This window comes from Carya illinoinensis, chromosome 7, assembly GCF_018687715.1.
Source record: "Carya illinoinensis cultivar Pawnee chromosome 7, C.illinoinensisPawnee_v1, whole genome shotgun sequence".
NCBI lineage: Eukaryota > Viridiplantae > Streptophyta > Magnoliopsida > Fagales > Juglandaceae > Carya > Carya illinoinensis.
The window spans coordinates 10690159-10709512 of NC_056758.1; the positions used below are offsets into that span (position 1 = coordinate 10690159).

General features: G+C 36.3%; 1 protein-coding gene across 2 annotated transcripts; it reads left to right on the forward strand.

The window, feature by feature from the left end:
• Window positions 1-8139: 8139 nt before the first annotated feature.
• Window positions 8140-16084, forward strand: LOC122316545 (phospholipase D delta-like). Of its 2 annotated transcripts, XM_043133155.1 has the most exons (11): window positions 8140-8499; window positions 8622-9630; window positions 10002-10118; window positions 10798-10992; window positions 11645-11983; window positions 12122-12196; window positions 12403-12550; window positions 13007-13155; window positions 13583-13735; window positions 15041-15241; window positions 15577-16084. In XM_043133155.1, the coding sequence occupies exons 2-11, from the start codon at window positions 8683-8685 to the stop codon at window positions 15871-15873; spliced, it is 2622 nt and encodes an 873-aa protein (XP_042989089.1). In that variant the 5' UTR covers window positions 8140-8499; window positions 8622-8682; the 3' UTR covers window positions 15874-16084. The 2 variants fall into 2 exon arrangements, with proteins under 2 accessions (XP_042989089.1, XP_042989090.1); XM_043133156.1 differs by lacking the exon at window positions 8140-8499 and having other exon boundaries at window positions 8506-9630; window positions 15041-15236; window positions 15577-15753.
• The last annotated feature ends 3270 nt before the right edge of the window (window positions 16085-19354 follow it).

Consider the following 19354-nt stretch of genomic DNA (forward strand, 5'->3'; position numbering starts at 1 on the left):
GATATCAGATTTGATTATGAACCAACAGCCTAGCAAACATGGCAAAAGAGTTAGCGAGCTTGTGGGCAAACTTCAATCTAACAGAGACTAAGAAAGATGAGGTAGCTTTTGCAGCGGAGGAAACTAAAAGAGCAGACATGAAAACTCTCAAATGTCTACTGATATTCATCCTAATGGAAAAGAACCTCAATACAGAGGCTTTCAAAGCAACCATGACTAAGGTATGGAATTTAGAAGGTAATATATGTTGAGGATCATGTTGAGGATCCTCTGCCTTAATCTAAGGCTTTCCATTTGTATATCTATTGACTCATAATTGTAGTAACTTAATTCTTTCTATTCATTGTAATCCTTCCATACATGCAATTGCCATATATGAATATGTAATTATGTCTATATATGAAATTGACTCACCACTCAATTGTGTGGTGCTTTCCAAACACTCTTATGGTATCAAGAGCCCTTGTGGATTAACCTCCCACAATCCCACCTCCCTTCCCAGGTTTGCCTAACCCTCCTCCACTCTTCTCCCTTTCAATACTCTCATCCACATGGTTACAATCAAACTTTCCTCTTCCAACTATCTCCTATGGAAGATCCAATTGCTTCCCCTCTTAGAGAGCCAAGCCCGAATCGGTCATGTGGATGGAACTCTTGAGCCCCCACCCCGTTTTAACCCTACGGATTCTCAGACACTAAACATCAAACATATGGAATGGAAAAATACAGACCAACATCTCCTTAGCCTTCTGTTGTTCTCCCTCACCGAGGAGTCCATGGCTGAAGTCGTGGGATTCTCCACCTCATGCGAGGTTTGGGTTGCCTTAGAGAACATCTTCAACCAATGCTCTAAGGCCTGTGAAATTCGTCTCAAGGATGATTTGCAGCTAATGAAACGCGACACCAAGTCTGTTTCAGAGTATGCTCGAGCCTTCAAGGCCCTCTATGATCAACTAGATACTATTGGACAGCCTGTTGATGGCACCGACAAGGTGCACCGGTTCCTCCATGGTCTCGGTTTGGAATTCTCTAGCTTCACCACAGCACAAATGGCCCTCACCCCTTTACCCTATTTTGTAGATTTGGTGCCTAAAGTAAAGAGCTTTGAACTCTTTCAAAAGTTGTTGGAGCCTGCTGTCCCATCCGCAGCGGCATTCACTATTGTTAATTGCAACTCCACGAAGCCGAACTAGAGGAACCATTCCTCTCATAATCATCAAGACCAAACTGGTGGCCTGGAAGAGGACAGGGCTGCTCCTTTAGAAGACGCCCCCCACGTTGCCGGATATGCTGAGTGGAGGGTCACTATGCGGATTGATGCAGGTAAAGGTATGATCATCATGGTCATGCCCCTAAAGCTCAACTTGCTGAAACCCTCACCTCATCGTGTTCCATATTTGGCCATGAGGCCTCGGATTGGTATTTAGACATAGGAGCTTCGGCCCACATGACTTCAGCCCTATCCAACTTGGACCAGCCCACTTCTTATATGGTTAAAGATTGTGTTATTGTCGGGAATAGTGCGTCCCTACCCATTACTCACATTGGTACAATTTCACCTTCCCTTGGTTTTCAACTATTAGATGTTTTGGTTGTCCCTCACATCACTAAAATTCTTTTGTTCATTGGTAAATTAACGAATGATTTTTTGTTATCCGTTATATTTACTAATAATTTTTTCACTGTTCAGAATTGCCAAGAGGGAAAGGCGGTAGCAACCGATAAACGAGATGACTGCTTATATGTGCTAGAATGCAGAAATTTTGCTTTTGTTTTTGTTCTCAAAAATAAATATCTTCATGCTTCGTATGATTTATGGCATGCTCGCCTTGGATGTGTGAATAATTCTATTATCTCTTTTTTGAATAAACAAGGACAACTTCATCTTACCTCTTTATTGCCATCTCCTGTGTTATGTAGTACATGTCAAATTGCGAATAATCGCCATTTGCCTTATACTCGTAATGAACATTGATCGTCAAAGGTGTTAGATCTTATTCATTGCGATATGTGAGGCCCCTCACATGTCAAGTCAAATTCAAATTTTGCATACTATGTTTTATTTTTGGCGACTATTCCCGTTTCACTTGGCTTTACCCATTGAAATTGAAATCTAAATTCTATAATACTTTTATTCAATTTCAAAAATTTGTGGAAAATCAACATTTTGCTCGTATAAATTTTTTTCAGACGGTGGGACAGAATTCACTAGCAACTGCTTTAAAGCACATCTTTGTACCTCTGGCATTCATCATCAACTCTCTTATCTATATACACCAGCCCAAAATGATTGCATCGAAAGGAAACACTGTCAAGTGACTGAGTGCGGTTTGGCACTCCTCTTTCATTCTCACATTCCTACTCACTTTTGAGTTGACTCTTTTAGCACTGCAGTTTACATCATCAACCGTTTGCCCACACCGCTTCTCTGAGGTAAGACTCATCTTGAGCTTTTGTATGGTTCATCTCCAAATTATGAAAATTTTCATCTTTTTGATTGTCGTGCTTATCTTTGTTTATGTGATTACATGACTAACAAATTTTTCCCTCGTAGTATTTCTTGCATTTTTATGGATTATAATTCCTCTTATAAAGGTTTTCATTTTCTTGACCCCACCACCTCTAGACTTTATATCACCCACCATGCTCAATTTGATGAGAACCACTTTCCTTTCCAACATACTTCCCAGGCCCAACCCATATCCTTCCTCAAAATGTCAAATTTTCTGGAACCTAGTCTTCTCCATACAAACATGTCCCTACCTTCTCCTGCACCACATTCTCAATACATTCCTCAATCTGGATCCACCCTGTGTATTATTTGTACTAATCCAATGGATGAGGCTTTGCAGACAACTAACTCTCATGTAGGTCTCTCTCTACCACGCTTAGAACCCAGCCCAGCTTCTCATGATCCCATCACTAAGTTGCCTATCATTTCTTGAACTCCTATTTCAATTGCTCTGTTGGCCCACCCTATGCTCACATGAGCCAAAGCCGGTATTTTCAAAACTTACCACCCGACGCATCTCAGCCTTGTGGGATCCTCTGGACTTCTTTCTGCTCTTCTTGCATCCACTAAGCCTAAAAGATTCAAATCTGCTGTTAAGAATTCTGCTTGACTTGCTGCCATGGATGAAAAAGTTCAAGTCCTGCAAAATAATCGTACCTGGATTTTGGTTCCTTGATGTGTCAACACCAACATTGTGGGTTCCAAATGAGTGTTTCGCACCAAATATTTGTCCGATGGATTTATCAAGCGCCTCAAAACCCGTCTTGTTGCCAAGGGCTACACACAAGTACCTGGTATTGACTAAGCTGACACCTTTAGTCCTGTCATTAAGGCTACCACTATCCGTGTTGTACTCTCTCTTATTGTGACCAACAAGTGGCCTCTTCGCCAACTTGATGTAAAAAATATGTTCCTTAACAGTTATCTCACTCAACATGTTTATATGGAACAGCCCCTGGGTATATTTACCCTTGCTTTCCCAATCATGTTTGTCAGTTAAAGAAAGATCTCTATGGCCTAAAGCAAGATCCTCACGCCTGGTTTCAGCGTTTCAGCTCTTTCCTCATTCAACTTGGCTTTTATTGTAGTCGTGCAGACACATCACTCTTTGTTTTTCATAAGCATTCTAACATGATTTATTTGCTTCTCTATGTTGATGACATCATTATTATAGGCAACAACTCCTCTCTTTTTGACAGCTTTACTTGCAAGCTCAATTCTGAGTTTGTTACTAAGGATTGAGATTCTCTCAGCTACTTTCTTGGTCTTGAAGCTACATCTATCACTGATGATCTTTGTATTAGGCAGTTGAAATATGCACGAGACATTCTCACACAAGCTTAGTTACTTGATAGCAAACCAGTCCACACCCCCATGGTTGTTTCCCAGCACCTGTCTGCTGATGGTCCTTTATTTTCATATCCCACTCTTTACAGATCTCTCGTAGGTGCTCTCCAATATTTGACTATCACACGTTCTGATATTGCTCATGCTGTTAACTTTGTCAGTCAATTTTTATATTCCCCAACTGAAGACAACTTTCTTGCTGTCAAATGCATTCTTTGCTATGTTAAGGGCACATTGTATTTTGGTCTCACTTTTCACCCATTTGCCACTGCTGGTGCTTTAGTTGCTTATTCGGATGTAGACTAGGCAGGATGCCTTGATCATCGTCGTTCTACATCTGGTTATTCTATTTAACTTGGTGACAATTTGATTTCTTGGAGTGCCAAGAAACAACCTATTGTTTCTCGCTCCAGTTGTGAATCTGAGTTTCGTGTCTTGGCTCTCACTGCTACCAAACTCCTTTGGCTCATGCATCTCATTCGTGACATCAAAGTTTCTCTTTCATAGTGGCCTCTCCTACTATGTGACAACAAAATTGCAATCTTCTTGAGCTCCAATCCTGTTTCTCACAAGCAGGCAAAGCATGTTGAGCTTGACTACCACGTCTTTCGTGAACTTGTTCTCACTGGCAGCTTCGCACTCAGTATGTGCCTTCTCATTTGCAAGTTACCGACATTTTCACCAAAAGAGTGTCAAGACCTCTTTTTGAATTCTTCCAATCCAAGCTCTATGTCTGTTCAAATCTGACACTCAGCTTTCCCGGGAGGGGGGGTGTGTTGAGGATCTTGCTGAGGATCCTTTGCCTTAATCTAAGGCTTTCCATTTGTATATCTATATATGAAGAAAAAAGCATGGCAGCAACCACTATTTGGCTGCATCCATTGCACACATGAGGTGTCGATCGGTTCACTAAACCATTGAACTAATTTGCTCATTCATACATTTCCCCTGTTCAACGCCATCTCTACCCCAAGCAACCCCCTAACACAGCCATCGATGGAGGCCCTCCCCATCACGATATCCATCCCTACCCACCATGACAGAGGCCTTCCCGAGGAGACTTTGGCGCTGAAATCCCTATTCTTTGCATCGTATTTCAATCTTGAAACCCATTCCTGTTCCCTCTCTCCCGAGACTCATCCCACTCTGGTGAAACCGTTGAAACCCATCCCTCTGTACCTTCTCTCTCCCCGACAATATACACGCTTTCTGACCCGATATCTATTTCCCTTTATTTATTTTCATTTAAAATACTTGAGCCTTCTAGACTTCAGACACCGTGTTGAGAAACCCAAAAATCTCACTCCAACAGAAAAGAGAAAATTGTTTGATTTTTTTTTTTTTTTTGATATCTCCATTTATTCGGTGATCGAAGTCTCTCCTCACTATGTTTAAGATATGTTTACACATGAACCATTTTCCATTTTGGATATAATCATATGGACTACCTTATGCAACTATGATAGTAGAAGAGAGGGGGGGGGGGGGGGAATTGGAGAATCACTAGGGGAAATTCTTGATGTGGATGTAGATGAGGAGGGATTAGGATGAAAATATTTTCGTATTAGTATAAACATGAACATAACCCAACCTTTTCCAAGAAGAAAGCTGATTCGAGTGGATGGTAAGCAAACCTGGGTTGATTTCAAGTATGAGAGGCTTCCTTTATTTTGCTTTCAGTGTGGAGCTATAAATCATGTTCATAAAGGATGCTTAGTGGAAAAAAAAAATAGACTGATGAACAAGGATTCAAGTCCTTCTCAATATGGTCAATGGTTGAGAGCTACTACTTTTAACTTAATGGGAATTGGTGATAAGAGAGAAAAGGAGAAGGGGGGGGGGGGGGGTGAACAAACCAACAAAATATTCACAAAACTTTGTTCACCAAAATATTCACAAAACTCTGTAGAGGGTCAAAGCAGTAGGATCCCTATGGCTAAACAGATTGCCAGTTGCATATTGATGAAGAACTTCATGAGGTAGAGGAATAAAGCTTTATTTTTATTAATATTACATATTTAGTTAAATATATATTTAGTGTAATTTATATAGAGTTATTCAGATCTATTAAAAAAAATCAGAAAATTATATCCTAGTATTTTACTAAGTTCAAAGATTTATTTTTTTACTAGTCTTTTATTCCAGATTTATAAATTCAAATTTATTATAAAATTTTAATTTAATTTATTATAAAAATCTAATTTAATGCGACATTTGGGCCAAATTAAGAATCGCGTGAAAGTTCGAGAGGGCAAAGTGAAATTTTTTCTTAGAGGTATTTTTGTATTTGTAGGGGAAGAAGCTGCACGTGAGCAATACGTGCTCAATTTCTATCCGATTTAACGCTGATGGTATACGAAATGGGGGGATTGGGAAGTTTTGAAATTAAGCAGGCTCGTTTTGATGCAATTATTAGTTTTGGATGCACATTGTGAATTGACTGAAAGTTCGAGGAGACAAAATGTAATTAACCCATAAATATAAGGTATCATATGAATTTTTATGGGTTTATTTTTATAGAATTTCTTTGTGATTGTAACACCAAAACAATAAACTATCCACCACCCTTCAACTTATTTGCTTTATAAGGTTAATTGTAGTATTTGGATTTTTAGATAGAATTTAATGGATCTTTGTTGCTTAAAATTAATTATCCGTTTTCATCTAGCCAATTAATTAGGATATTTAAAAATTTGATGTGTAAGACACTGCTTATCACGTGACGTATTACATTCACAAAAAATTGAGTATCAATTTTTTCTTATGTAAGCTGATATTTCAAGATAATTAGTAGGGGTGTAAATTTTAACTAGAAAACTAAAAAACTGGGTCAAAACTAGTCTGGTTTCGATTCCATAATTTTTAAGACTCGACCTATACTATATATTTAAATTAATTTTTTAAATATTAAATATAATATTTTTTATATTATATATAATTTTATATATAATAATATAAATTAATATTATATATAATAATATAAATAAATTTTTGTTTTACATTATCGCAGTTTTTCTAGTTGGGAATCTAAGCAATTGTGCAATGCCTCTAATTTTTTATCTTCTCTTTGTTATATAAAAAATCTCAGTTATTTTTAAATACTCTATACATGCCACTAAGGCATGTCATAATCTGTATAGATCAAATTTTTACTCCATCTTGATACACACTGAAGCATCTTCTACAGGAAAATTTTGACTCTTTGAGATAAACCTCTTATCATGTGCTACGATAAAAGTCATTTATTAATATATATTTTCCTTATCAACCCATTATTGTTGTGTTTATTATAAATTATAATAATATATTATATAATTTTGTTTTGTAAAAATTTTTTTATAGCAAAATTTCTTTTACATAGTAAATTTTTTTTATGAAGCAGATTTTTTATAGTAAAATTCTTTCATAGAGATTTTTTTTATAAATAAGATTTTTATAAATAGTAACATATTTTTAATAAAATAGATTTTTTTAAAGTAGTTTTTTTTTTTAAATTTATAAACAGATTTTTTATGATAAATTTATATTTAATTAAAATCAAAAAATCATATCTCAAACTAGTAAAACCGGAAGTACCAAATGAGTTTTGTTACATACAAGCACAGTCGTGCACTAATCTGTATAATAATACTGATTTATTCATACTTAAAATTTAAATCAATACTGTTTTCAATAAAATCTACTTTTTGACCAATCACATCATATTGATATACAGATTAGTGCACAATTATGCTTACAATTATATTTTTCCATACCAAATTAGGACAATAATGGTTGTGTAACAAGAGGTAACGATTCGATTATAAATTTTTTTCAAAATCCAACTGACCAGATTAGTTACACCTTTAATCATTAGCAATTTGTTTGATGTATATTTAAAAATAAAAATTGAATTTATTCAAAGATATTAAATAAGCAAGATTATAAGTATCTCATACATTTTTATTGACGAGGTATATTTTGAACCTAACACATTATTTAGGAGATATTTAAATATTAAGTTAAGATAAAATAATATGATATGAGAAGAAGATTAAAAAATTGAAAAAATATTATTAAAATATAAAAATTTAATATTATTTTTATTTTAAAATTTAAATTATTTAATATATTTTATTTTAAAGTCTCGGCAGGACTGGAGAGTACCGAAATGGTAATTCTTAACGTACACCAAATCAAAACTCACAACCCAAAAAGGAAAGAGAAACCATACGATCCTCTGATTGATGTGACAAAGAGCCGTTTTATTTATATTTATTTAAATAAGGTTAAGGATTGAAAGACAGCAACTTTGGTTTTGAAGACGGTTAGAACAACACCTAAGCTATGGGCTTCTGCATCATTATTATCCAAGCTACCACCCATTCCCCCGTTCACCAACGGGTACAAACCAGAGTGGAATGGAAAGGTCATGGGATCCTTTCAAGTTTGCTTTGAGTTTTCACGCACTTTTCACTTCTTAAATCTCCCCTCTCTACCCCACACAAACAACATCCATTCCGAATCTTCTTCAGCTTTAAAACCGTCCAATTTTACTACTTTTTTTTAATTAAGGATATTTGAATTTTGTAACTGATCCCCGCATCCCCACGAGACCGGAACTCTCTCCAGCAAGCAAGAGATCAGATCCTTTTTCCTTTGTCAGTGTACTTTGTATTACACTATTACTTCCTTGGAATTCTTTCCCCTTCACTTTAATTTCTCTCTACTCTGCCTGGCTTGGCTTAGCTTAGCTTTCCCTCTGTTTCTCATGCTTTAACAGTTGGATAAAGTACGGCAGATGGTACCGTGATCGCCGTCGTTGTTCTAACCTCTGCATTTCCATGGCGGAGCGCCGTTCAGACCAGGAGTTGATGACGTGGCTCCACGGTGACCTCGACCTGACAATCATGGAGGCCCGGAGCTTGCCGAACATGGACGTCGTGGTACAGAATCTCCGCCGCTGCTTAACCGTCTGTGACACTATTAAAATCCCTGAAGAGACCGCCATAAATCCCGATGGCAGTGGTGGTGACGGCGACAAGATCCACCGCCACCGCAAGATCATTGCCAGCGACCCTTACGTCAAGGTGACGGTTCCACAAGTCACCTTGGCCCGCACGCGTGTCCTCAAGAACGCCCAGGACCCCCAGTGGAACGAGCGTTTCTACATTCCACTGGCGCACCAAGTAGTCAACCTGGAATTCCAGGTCAAGGATGACGATATCTTCGGTGCGGAAATCATCGGCACCGTCAAGATCCCGGCTCTGAAGATCCAGTCCGGCGAGCTCATCTCCGGCTGGTTCCCAATAAGGGGTGCCTCCGGGGAGCCGCCGAAGCCGGAAACTGCTCTCAAACTCGAGTTGAAGTTCACCCCGTCCGAGAAAAACCCGTTGTACCAACATGGCATCGCGGGCGATCCCGAACACAAGGGCGTGAGGCACACATACTTCCCGTTGAGGAAAGGATGCCACGTGACATTGTACCAAGACGCGCACATGCCGGAAAACTTGTTGCCGAAGATAGAATTGGAGCAAGGGAAGCCTTTCAAGCAAGAGACATGCTGGGAGGATATTTGCCATGCTATCACGGAGGCTCACCATTTGATTTACATCGTTGGCTGGTCCATTTACCACAAGGTGAAGCTGATTCGGGAACCGACCCGCCCGTTGCCGCGCGGTGGGGATTTAACACTCGGTGAACTGCTCAAGTACAAGTCCGAAGAGGGCGTGCGGGTTTTGTTGTTGGTTTGGGACGATAAGACCTCCCGCGACAAGCTCGTCATCCGAACGGTGCGTATGATGTCGTGCATTTCGTAATTTGACTCTGATACGATCCCATCCTCTCCATTTTTTGGATAATTTTTCAGGCAGTGTTTTGAAAACCTTAGTTCTTAGTGTTATTGGTTCAGATATATATTGTTCTTTTATCATCTCTGGATGAGCAGACAAGTGAAGTGCTCCATAAATTGTCCAATTCATGGTAATGGGTTAATGGGTTTCTGTATTTGCTGATATTAGTACAATTTGCGTATTTGTATTGAGCGGTTGAACCATCAATCCTAAAGATGATCACGAGGGGCATTGATGTTACCGTCAATCTTTTTGCATTGAGAAATCTAGGCGATTCTTGAGTTGTAATGTGGAATTGGCATTGATTGTAGCCAGGAGTGATGACGACGCATGATGAAGAGACCAAGAAGTTCTTCAAGAATTCATCGGTCACGTGTGTGCTGTCACCTCGCTACGCCAGCAGTAAGATGGGCATTATCAAGCAGCAGGCGAGTTTTATATCATTATCTAGTAAAACTTTCCCGTTATTTTTTCTTACTTATCAAAAAAAAAAAAAAAAAAAAAACTTTCCCGTTATTTTTCGGAGATTGTCTATTTTTTTGTCCTCTCTTTTATTGTGACTTTGTCTTTTTTTAAATTATTTAATTTGTTGTGGTATTTGTCCATTTTGAACATGTATTACTAGTCTCGTTGTCTGGCTTATTCCTGATTTTATTTTTCGTAGAAGTTCTTGAATCCTTGTTTATGTAATAACTTCGTATAGAATGTATTCTTGAGGAAGTTAATCTATATATAGTACACATTCACCCTACTCCTATTCCATTCTGCTTATGTGGCGCTACTCCTATTCCATTGTGCTTGTGCGGCACTGCTCATCAGCCATCGCATCATAACTTTCTTTTTTAAGAAAAGGGAAAAAACTCAATGGTTGGTGGGCAATATGATGTCAGCATGGCGAGATTAGATTCAGCTGCAAGTATAGTATGTAGCATTTTCCGTTCTATAGGTGAACATTTTTTTTATAATTGTGTATTCGAGGTATCTCATTTTTTCTAATAAAAATTCATTAATACTCTATATTTGGGTACCTTTGATCTTTATAATGCCATTTGCCTTTTTTTAATCTGAATAACTTGTTGAAGTTGCTTATGTGATGGTTATATACAGGTTGTCGGAACCCTTTTTACACACCATCAGAAATGTGTCCTTGTTGACGCACAAGCACTCGGTACTAATCGTAAGATAACTGCATTTTTGGGAGGGATTGATCTTTGTGATGGTCGCTATGATACACCTGAGCACAGACTATTTCGTGATCTTGACACTATATTTCATGATGACTTCCACAATCCTACATTTGCTGTAAGTTTCTAGCAAAACAGTCTATTTATAGAACGTTCTAACTACTGTATTTGCATCACGATATCATTTGAATGTAATCAAGGTTTTGTAGCATCTATTAGTCTTTGTACCTTGCTTTTCTATTAGCAAGTCAATTTGATTAAAAGCGCGAAGTGGCTCAACATGGGGTGTTTTGAAGAGAGGACACTAGGGGAGGAATGATAACAAAATACATAAAATCTATTTATCAATTTTCTCTAGTGCACTTAAAAGTTAGTCATTTTGTTCTTCCAATTGACGGCACTGTGACATTTCAACAATATATATTGTAGCTGTGATTCTGTGGGTACAAGTTTTAGGTGAATAAAGTTTATATAGATTAATTTTTAACTCAGGTCCGTCCTAGCTCCAGTGCTGCTATTTCTTTATTATCTGTTGTCAACTATCTTTGTACTACACACCAGTATGCAATTGAGAATTTTGTTTCTTATCATATTCTTTAAAGTTTATCAAGTGTGAAATCGAATTTTCCTTGATTTAATGATTTCTTAGGCTGCATTCTACAGTCTACTTGTGTATTTTATATGGATCACTTGCTCAACTAGCACTAATCCGGTAACAATTGTTTCTTTTTTATGTCCTTGTGCTTTCCCCCCATGTTTTCTACGAGTAGCCTGGAACTAAGGCTCCTAGGCAACCATGGCATGACCTGCACAGCAGAGTTGAAGGGCCTGCTGCATATGATGTTCTTATAAACTTTGAGCAGCGTTGGAGGAAAGCAACAAGATGGAAAGAGTTTGGACTACTGAAAAAGGTTGCCACCCAATGGAAGGATGACGCCTTAATAAAAATTGAACGCATCTCTTGGATACAAAGTCCTGATGTATCTGCTTTAAAGAATGGTACTACATCGACTTATAAAAAAAAACAGAATGGTCCTACATCTATTCCAAAAGATGATCCTAGCTTGTGGGTTTTCAGTGAACATGATCCTGAACGTTGGCATGTTCAGGTTTGATTTGCAAGTTTCTTTGAGTAAAGGTTCCCTTTTTTTTTGCCCCTGGGGGGGGGGGGGGGGGGGGGGGGGGGGAATTCCTTTTTTGATCCAATTATTACATTCAATATCAGTGCATTTATTTTGACTTTGCAGATTCTTCGGTCCATTGATTCAGGATCAGTGAAAGGACTTCCCAAAACCATTGATGCTGTCAAGGCATGGGATGGTGTATGATCTTCTTCTTCTTTTGTCTTCCCCTTTGATTCCTTTTCTTTTTATATTTTTGTACCTTGTTTGCTTTATTTCGAAAATACAATTTGTACTGGTACGATTTTCATCACCTCTTTTTTGTGACTGAGACCTATTCTTCCATTATATTGGTTGTAAGTTATTCTATACTTCCCTAATTTCAGATTAACCTTCTTCTATTGCAGAACCTTATTTGCTCCAAAAATTTGGTTATAGATAAAAGCATTCAAACAGGATACATCCAGGCGATCAGATCTGCTAAACATTTCATATATATTGAAAATCAGTATTTCATTGGATCATCATATGCATGGCCATCATATGAAAATGCAGGTCAGGATTAAAAACTTCTGTTACTCCTTGGTGTTTTACCTAGTTGTCTATACAGTCTTGTTTCCATCCTAGGAGCAAAATTCTTTTTTAGTGAGTATTTACTATAAGACTAATGCTCTTGAGATCTCAAAATCCAAGCAGTGTATGTTGAGAAGTAGTTTTTCTATATTTACGTTTTCTATCTGTTTTCTTAGTGGACTAGTTACACATTATCTATCTGTATTAAATGCTGCCACATGCTAATTCATCCACAAAAATTGATTAAGATTGTCGAGGTTCGATACTAGTCATTCCTACATTTGCACTTAATTTTCGCCAATGCAAGGACATGCTTGCTCGTTCTCTCAATTCTTCCTTAAGATTATTTGGATAAAAATCATGTCCTGAACACCAAATATCTTCCTTATTTGTTGAATAGAATATTTTCTCAAGTTTTTGACTTTGGTTGTGTGACAGGAGCTGATAATCTTATCCCAATGGAGTTGGCATTAAAGATTGCAAGTAAAATTAGAGCAAATGAGAGATTCGCAGTGTATATTGTCATACCAATGTGGCCTGAGGGTGATCCAAAATCTTCAGCCGTGCAAGAAATTCTCTATTGGCAGGTAACTTTTTTTAATCTAATTTCTGAACTGTACACACTGGAAATATTGCTACATGTTTTGAGACAGACTAGATATCTACAGATAGTTGGTACATTCTTACAATCAAAAAAAAAAAAAAAAAAAAAAAACTAGATATTTTTTTCTTTTGCACTGTCCACCTGTTTCTCTAGCCCTTAAGAAGTCTTCTCTTACATTGCCGCCAATCAATAGGCTGTATTCTTGACAACCTGGTTGTGTCTGATTTCAATTCCCCAAGTTTTATTAGACTCATCTGGATAGGGTGCATGTTATCCTTTATTTTTCTTCTTGGTTTTAGTTTTTGATATGAAGATGTTACATGGAAAGTACAAAAAGCATTTAATATATAGATAATAACAAGAGAAGCAATGCAATTTACGTTCTAGCTTTTGCACACTTGTTCTTGCAGAGCCAAACAATGCAAATGATGTACAATGTCGTTGCAATGGAACTGAAGGCCACGGGGCACGTGGACTCACATCCTCGAGATTTTCTCAATTTCTATTGCCTTGGTAATCGGGAACACATTCCCGAGGAAAGGTCGAGTGGTAATGGTGTTGAGGTAATAGTCCATAGGAATTCTATTTTTCTGTTGCTCTAAATTGTCATGATTATTGGAAGTAGTTGGTTTGTAATTTCTAATGCTAAGAAATTATTTCATTTCTGACATCCACTGCCTTCAGATACAATTCACAGTAATTATGCACTCAAATATAGTGCCCCTAAAATTTAAAGACTTCAGCATTTTTGCTCAAATCAACCCAGCAGTAAGATGAATTTTAATAATTTCATCTATGAGATAATCTTGTATCATTGAAGACTGTGCTGTCATTATGTTAGTAAGGTGTAACTCCTTGTGATTGGCTCAAGTCTATGGTTCAAACCCTTGGGTGCAAACAATTTTTAGGGGCCGTTCTCATCTGTGAAAAGCTGATGATTTCCCTGATTTTTATGATGGGGACGCACTGCACAGATCCAGGGTTCAATTGGGTAAAAAGACATGTTGCATTTGCAGTCTCCAGGATTCCTTGTCATAAAAAAAAAAAAAAAAAGAAGTTGTAAGGATACTAGCAGTGCCTGTGAAACATCAATGTCTGTTTAAATTAAGGCCTGAAACAGAATATGAAATTCTATTCTCAACTGAATGATGCCAGCATACATGTTCAATCTGTTATCCTAAGGAATAGTTATCAAATAGCTTCCCTTGCTTGTTTTTTTATTTACATGTATCAATTATGGAATTCTTTTGTCTAAAAAGCACAGGAAATAATGGACGTCTTTGGGTTTTTTGGTTGTCCAGGCCTCCAGCCCTACAAATTCTTGAGCCAATCTTGCCTGGTTGTGTAGGGTGTTGCAGTTATTTTGATTCTTTCTTGAAGAACCTTCGCCCTTTTAACTTGTCTCTGCTAGTATTTTAATGGGGCTTGCTCTATTTTATTACTAGAAGACTAAAATAATCTCAGAATTATTTGTTATTTTTGGTAGTATTTTGACAATGGAATGATCTTGATTCCTTTTGGTCTATAATTTTGACTTCTCTTAGTTGTAGGAATTGTGACCTTTTCTTTATTAAACAGGACGACACTTTATCTTGCCATATATTGCAAATTGCTTGTAATAAAAAATTCTATTCAAAATTGTTTGTCATGTGATTTTCCATTTTGCTGTTTTTCCTCATGTGTTTTATTTAAATTTTTTTTATTTATTCTCTCTATGATACAATGGGGGTTCACAGAATTTTAAATTTTATGCATCCTGATGTGTTGTGTTATTAACTTGTCATTGAAATATAGTTTTGTTTTATATCTTGCAAGAAAATCGTTTTTATTTGTCCATGATACGATGTAAAAAATCGTTTATATCTCAGGTCTCGGATGCACAAAAGTCCAAGCGGTTTATGATTTATGTACATGCCAAGGGAATGATTGTTGATGATGAATACGTAATGGTGGGATCTGCCAATATTAACCAGAGATCCATGGCTGGTACAAAGGACACAGAGTTAGCTGTGGCCGCATATCAACCCCATCACACTTGGGCTGGAAGGAAGAAGCAGCCACGAGGTCAGGTCTGTAAAGTTTGTCTTGCTTGATATTTAATAATTTATTCCAAAGTTTTCGTTTCAGCTTCTTTCTTGGGGCTTGGAGGGGAGGGTGTTACTGGAAACAATGGGACAGTTAAATTATGTGTTTCACGTTAGATGTGTTTCTTCTTCCTTTGGGTGGCTGGCATCCAATTTGGTGGGGCTGGTGAGAGTGAGGAAGAGTGATGATGGTGCTTAATCTTTTCTAAGATTTGACCTGTGTTTTCACATTAGGTTTGTTGCTTAGGTTCTCTAACAAATAATAAGAACTCCACTGCCCCTGTATTCAGAATATGTTTTAAGACTATGCACACATGCAGGTCTATGGATACAGAATGTCACTATGGTCTGAGCATCTTGCCGTGAAGGATACATGCTTCGAGGAGCCAGAGAGTTTGAAATGTGTGAAGATAGTGAATGAGATTGCTGGAGATAACTGGAGCAGATTTTCAACTGCAGAATTCACACCATTGAAGGGCCACCTTCTCCAGTATCCTATAATTGTAGATGCTGATGGGACGGTTGGCCCCCTGCCTGGATTTGAGAATTTCCCTGATGTAGGTGGACGAGTACTTGGATCTCATTCTAGTACCCTTCCTGACACCCTAACTACGTAATCACCTCATATAATCATTACAACTTTCGTAAATTCATACACAAAATTTAATAAACAGTTTAACTTTTTCAAATCTCAAAATAAAATTAATACTAAAAAATTATATTATAATAATATTTTATTCAATTTTCAACAAAATATCTCATCTGAATTGTGTAATCAAACAAGGTTATTGTTTATGTTAAATTGAGATTATCATGATTTGTGCTCTCTGTGCCTCCTTCCGTCTGTCATGCTGTCAAGATGCTGAATGCCACCGCGAGAAGGTTGAAATGTTGTGAATATTTGTTGATGCACAAGTGCGTGTTCTCTATCTTCTCACTTGGAGAGGACACCACGATCATAACTTGTTAGTTAGCTTGTTCGATTCTCAGGCTGTTACAGAAATTAGGGATTTTTTTTCTTAATGAAATTTGTTATTCAATATGTCAATTGCTATCATTGTTAATGGAAAAAGTAAAATTCTCTTAATGATTTCAAATTGAAAAAAAAGAAAAAAGAAAAAAAGAAATACTACCTATTCTTGTTTCCCTATCTGTCAAATATTCTATTTTCCTACAAGCATGGATGTAAATTGTTTACATTACAAGAATATTTTTGTTTGATAAGGGATTCAAGATATAGGGTTTCTCCATCTTCAAACATTCTTCACGAGAGAAGAGGGCCAAATTTAACCAGGCTGCAAGGTCATTTAACAAAAGCAAAATGATCTTGAATTGCTGACTGCTCTAAAATGGTTGAAAATGGTGTGGGTGGAAGATGTTGTAAAATCTGAAAGAATAACACAACATGGGAAGTTCTGTACTTGTAGTTCAATATGAGTAGTCTTTTTTGTTTTTTCTTCTTAATGCAAAGCCATTGATAATTAGTTTTAATGCTAAAACATTACAGGTGTTTGTCTTTTCCTGATCTCAACGAATTATCTTCATTTTCTTCCTTCTTGATACTATGTAATCCTTCGAATGTGTCTAGTCTGCACTCTAAAATGGACGAGACTCATCCTCCACACTAAACATGTGATGAATGTGGTCCACTTTCAACTGTACTACATCAAATTGGCTTACCTAAATCATGGATGTCAGGATCACTCATTGTTAGAGAAAAATGCAGTTTTAGGCTAATGTTTAGGTACTCAGATGAGATGAGATTCATAGTCTTCTTTCCAAACATCACTCAAAACACATTTAATCTAGTAAGCTAAAGGACAGTAAAAAAAGAGATCTCAATGTAGTCTTCTTGAGATATATCCAATGCTTAAAACATAAAACATTTTTGACATAGTAATACAATTAAAGCATTTAGTCAAAATATCTCTCATTATTAGCTCAACCACTTTCTGTTTTATTTCTCGACTTATGTGCATATGGCAATTTTTTTTGACACCTCAACTCAACGTGAAATTAATATTAATATAAGGTGGTTGAGAGTTTTGATAATTTCAACTAAATAAGCTAGATTACGAGCATCTCATTCATGTCTTATTCTGTCTCAATATAATCCGAATCCAACACATTATTTAGAAGTTAGAATAGATAAGTCTTCTGTAAACTTTTCGATTTGAGATGTTTGGATAGTGAAGGTGTTTCATCTTATCATTATAATATATTCAAATTCTTATACTAAATATAATAAGTAATTTAACTTTTTTAAATTTTAAAATAATAATAATATTAAAAAATAATATTTTATTTAACTTTTAACTTTGATTTAAAACCATATCTTGTCTCATTATTCAAACCGCAACTTAGAGATATGGATAAATTGAAGAACTATGTATGTGCTGAATCTGATTACAACTTCCAGACATCATGTCTTAATATTGGCATTGTGTTTTTTATTTTTATTTTTATTTTTTTATGAAATATATTATTAAATTAAAAAAAATATTGCCATCTATACAAGCTCGTCGGTTTAGCGTACGACCGGAGAGCACCGAAATAGTAACTCTTGATGTGCACCAAATCAAAACTCACCCCCAACAAAGGAAAGAGAAACCAAACAATCCTTCTGATCTGTGTGACAAAGAGCCGTTTTATTAATATTTAAAGATGGTTAAGGATTGAAAGACAGCAACTTTGGTTTTGGAGACGGTACGTAGGAACAACACTTGTGGCCAGTGCAACCATTTTGCCTAAGTTTTGTTTTCTTCCTTCTGATGTGTAAAGTGACTGAGTGATTGGGCTTTGAACCGGGCCTTGGGCTTTGGCCCAACCAGAGAGAAAACCATATGGCTTTCTTCTAACAGGTTAAAGAGCTTAAGGCAGTGGGCTTTGGCCTAGCCCGAGAGTGATGTGGCCAGCTTGATATAACCCATCCCTATTCAGGCCCGACCCGATCTTTGTATGTTTTGAACCGGGTTTTCGGCCTGGGTTATTGAACCGGACTGGTCAGAATATATAATAATATTCTATTATTTTTTTAATATTATTTATTTAATTATTAAAAAAATCTTAAAATTTTATTTTTTAATATATGCATGTTGTTACTGTTAAATACATGTATTGTTTATATGATATTTATTTTGGCTTTTATTTAAATTATTGCTATTATATAATTGTGTATCCAATATGGACAAATGATTTACATCATAATTAAAGAAAAACTTGGTTGCCCAAAGGTATAAGATTTTCTTAAATTTTGGTAAAAAATTATTAAACTCCATAGTAAGGTGAATATGATGGAGTAAATAATTTTATGTGTTAAGATCTACTCCCAAAGGATGGTCTTGATGACACTACTAGTTCATCCATCAAATTAAGGTTAAAGTGAACACCTTGTGTGTCAATATCTACTCCCAAAGAAGGGTCTTGATGATATTACTAGTTTATCTATAAAAAAGAAAAAAAAAGATTGGAGGGAACAATTTGTATGTCAGATTTACTCACAAGGAGAATTCTGATGATACAGTTAGTTTATTAATAAAATTTAATACTAGTAAAAACACTTTGTGTATTAAGATCTACTCAAGGATCTTGATGACACTATTAGTTCATTTATCAAAATAAAGTTAGAGGGAACACTTTATGTGTTAGAGTTTACTCCCAAAGGAGAATTATGATAATACAGCTAGTTCATCCATAGAATTTAAAATTGGAAGGAACACTTTGTGTGTCAGAGTTTAGTCTCAAAGGAGAGCTATGATGATACAACTAGTTCATCTACAGAATTTAAAATTGGAGGGAACATTTTGTTTGTTGGGGTTTATTCCCAAAGGAGGTACCTCGATGATACTATTAGTTCATTCATAATTGTTTAAATTTTTGATAATGCATGGTTTAAATTTTAAACTTAAAACTGGATGAAATATTTAGTGCGTTGGGATTCACTCCCAAAGGAAGGATCTTGATAACACTATTAGTTCATTCATAATTATTTAAATTCTGTTATTTTTTATAATTGTTGAACTCAAGACATTAAATGTGATCAAAATGCTTTTCTTGCAGTAAGTATATGAATATTATTACAAGTTTAATGTATAGAAT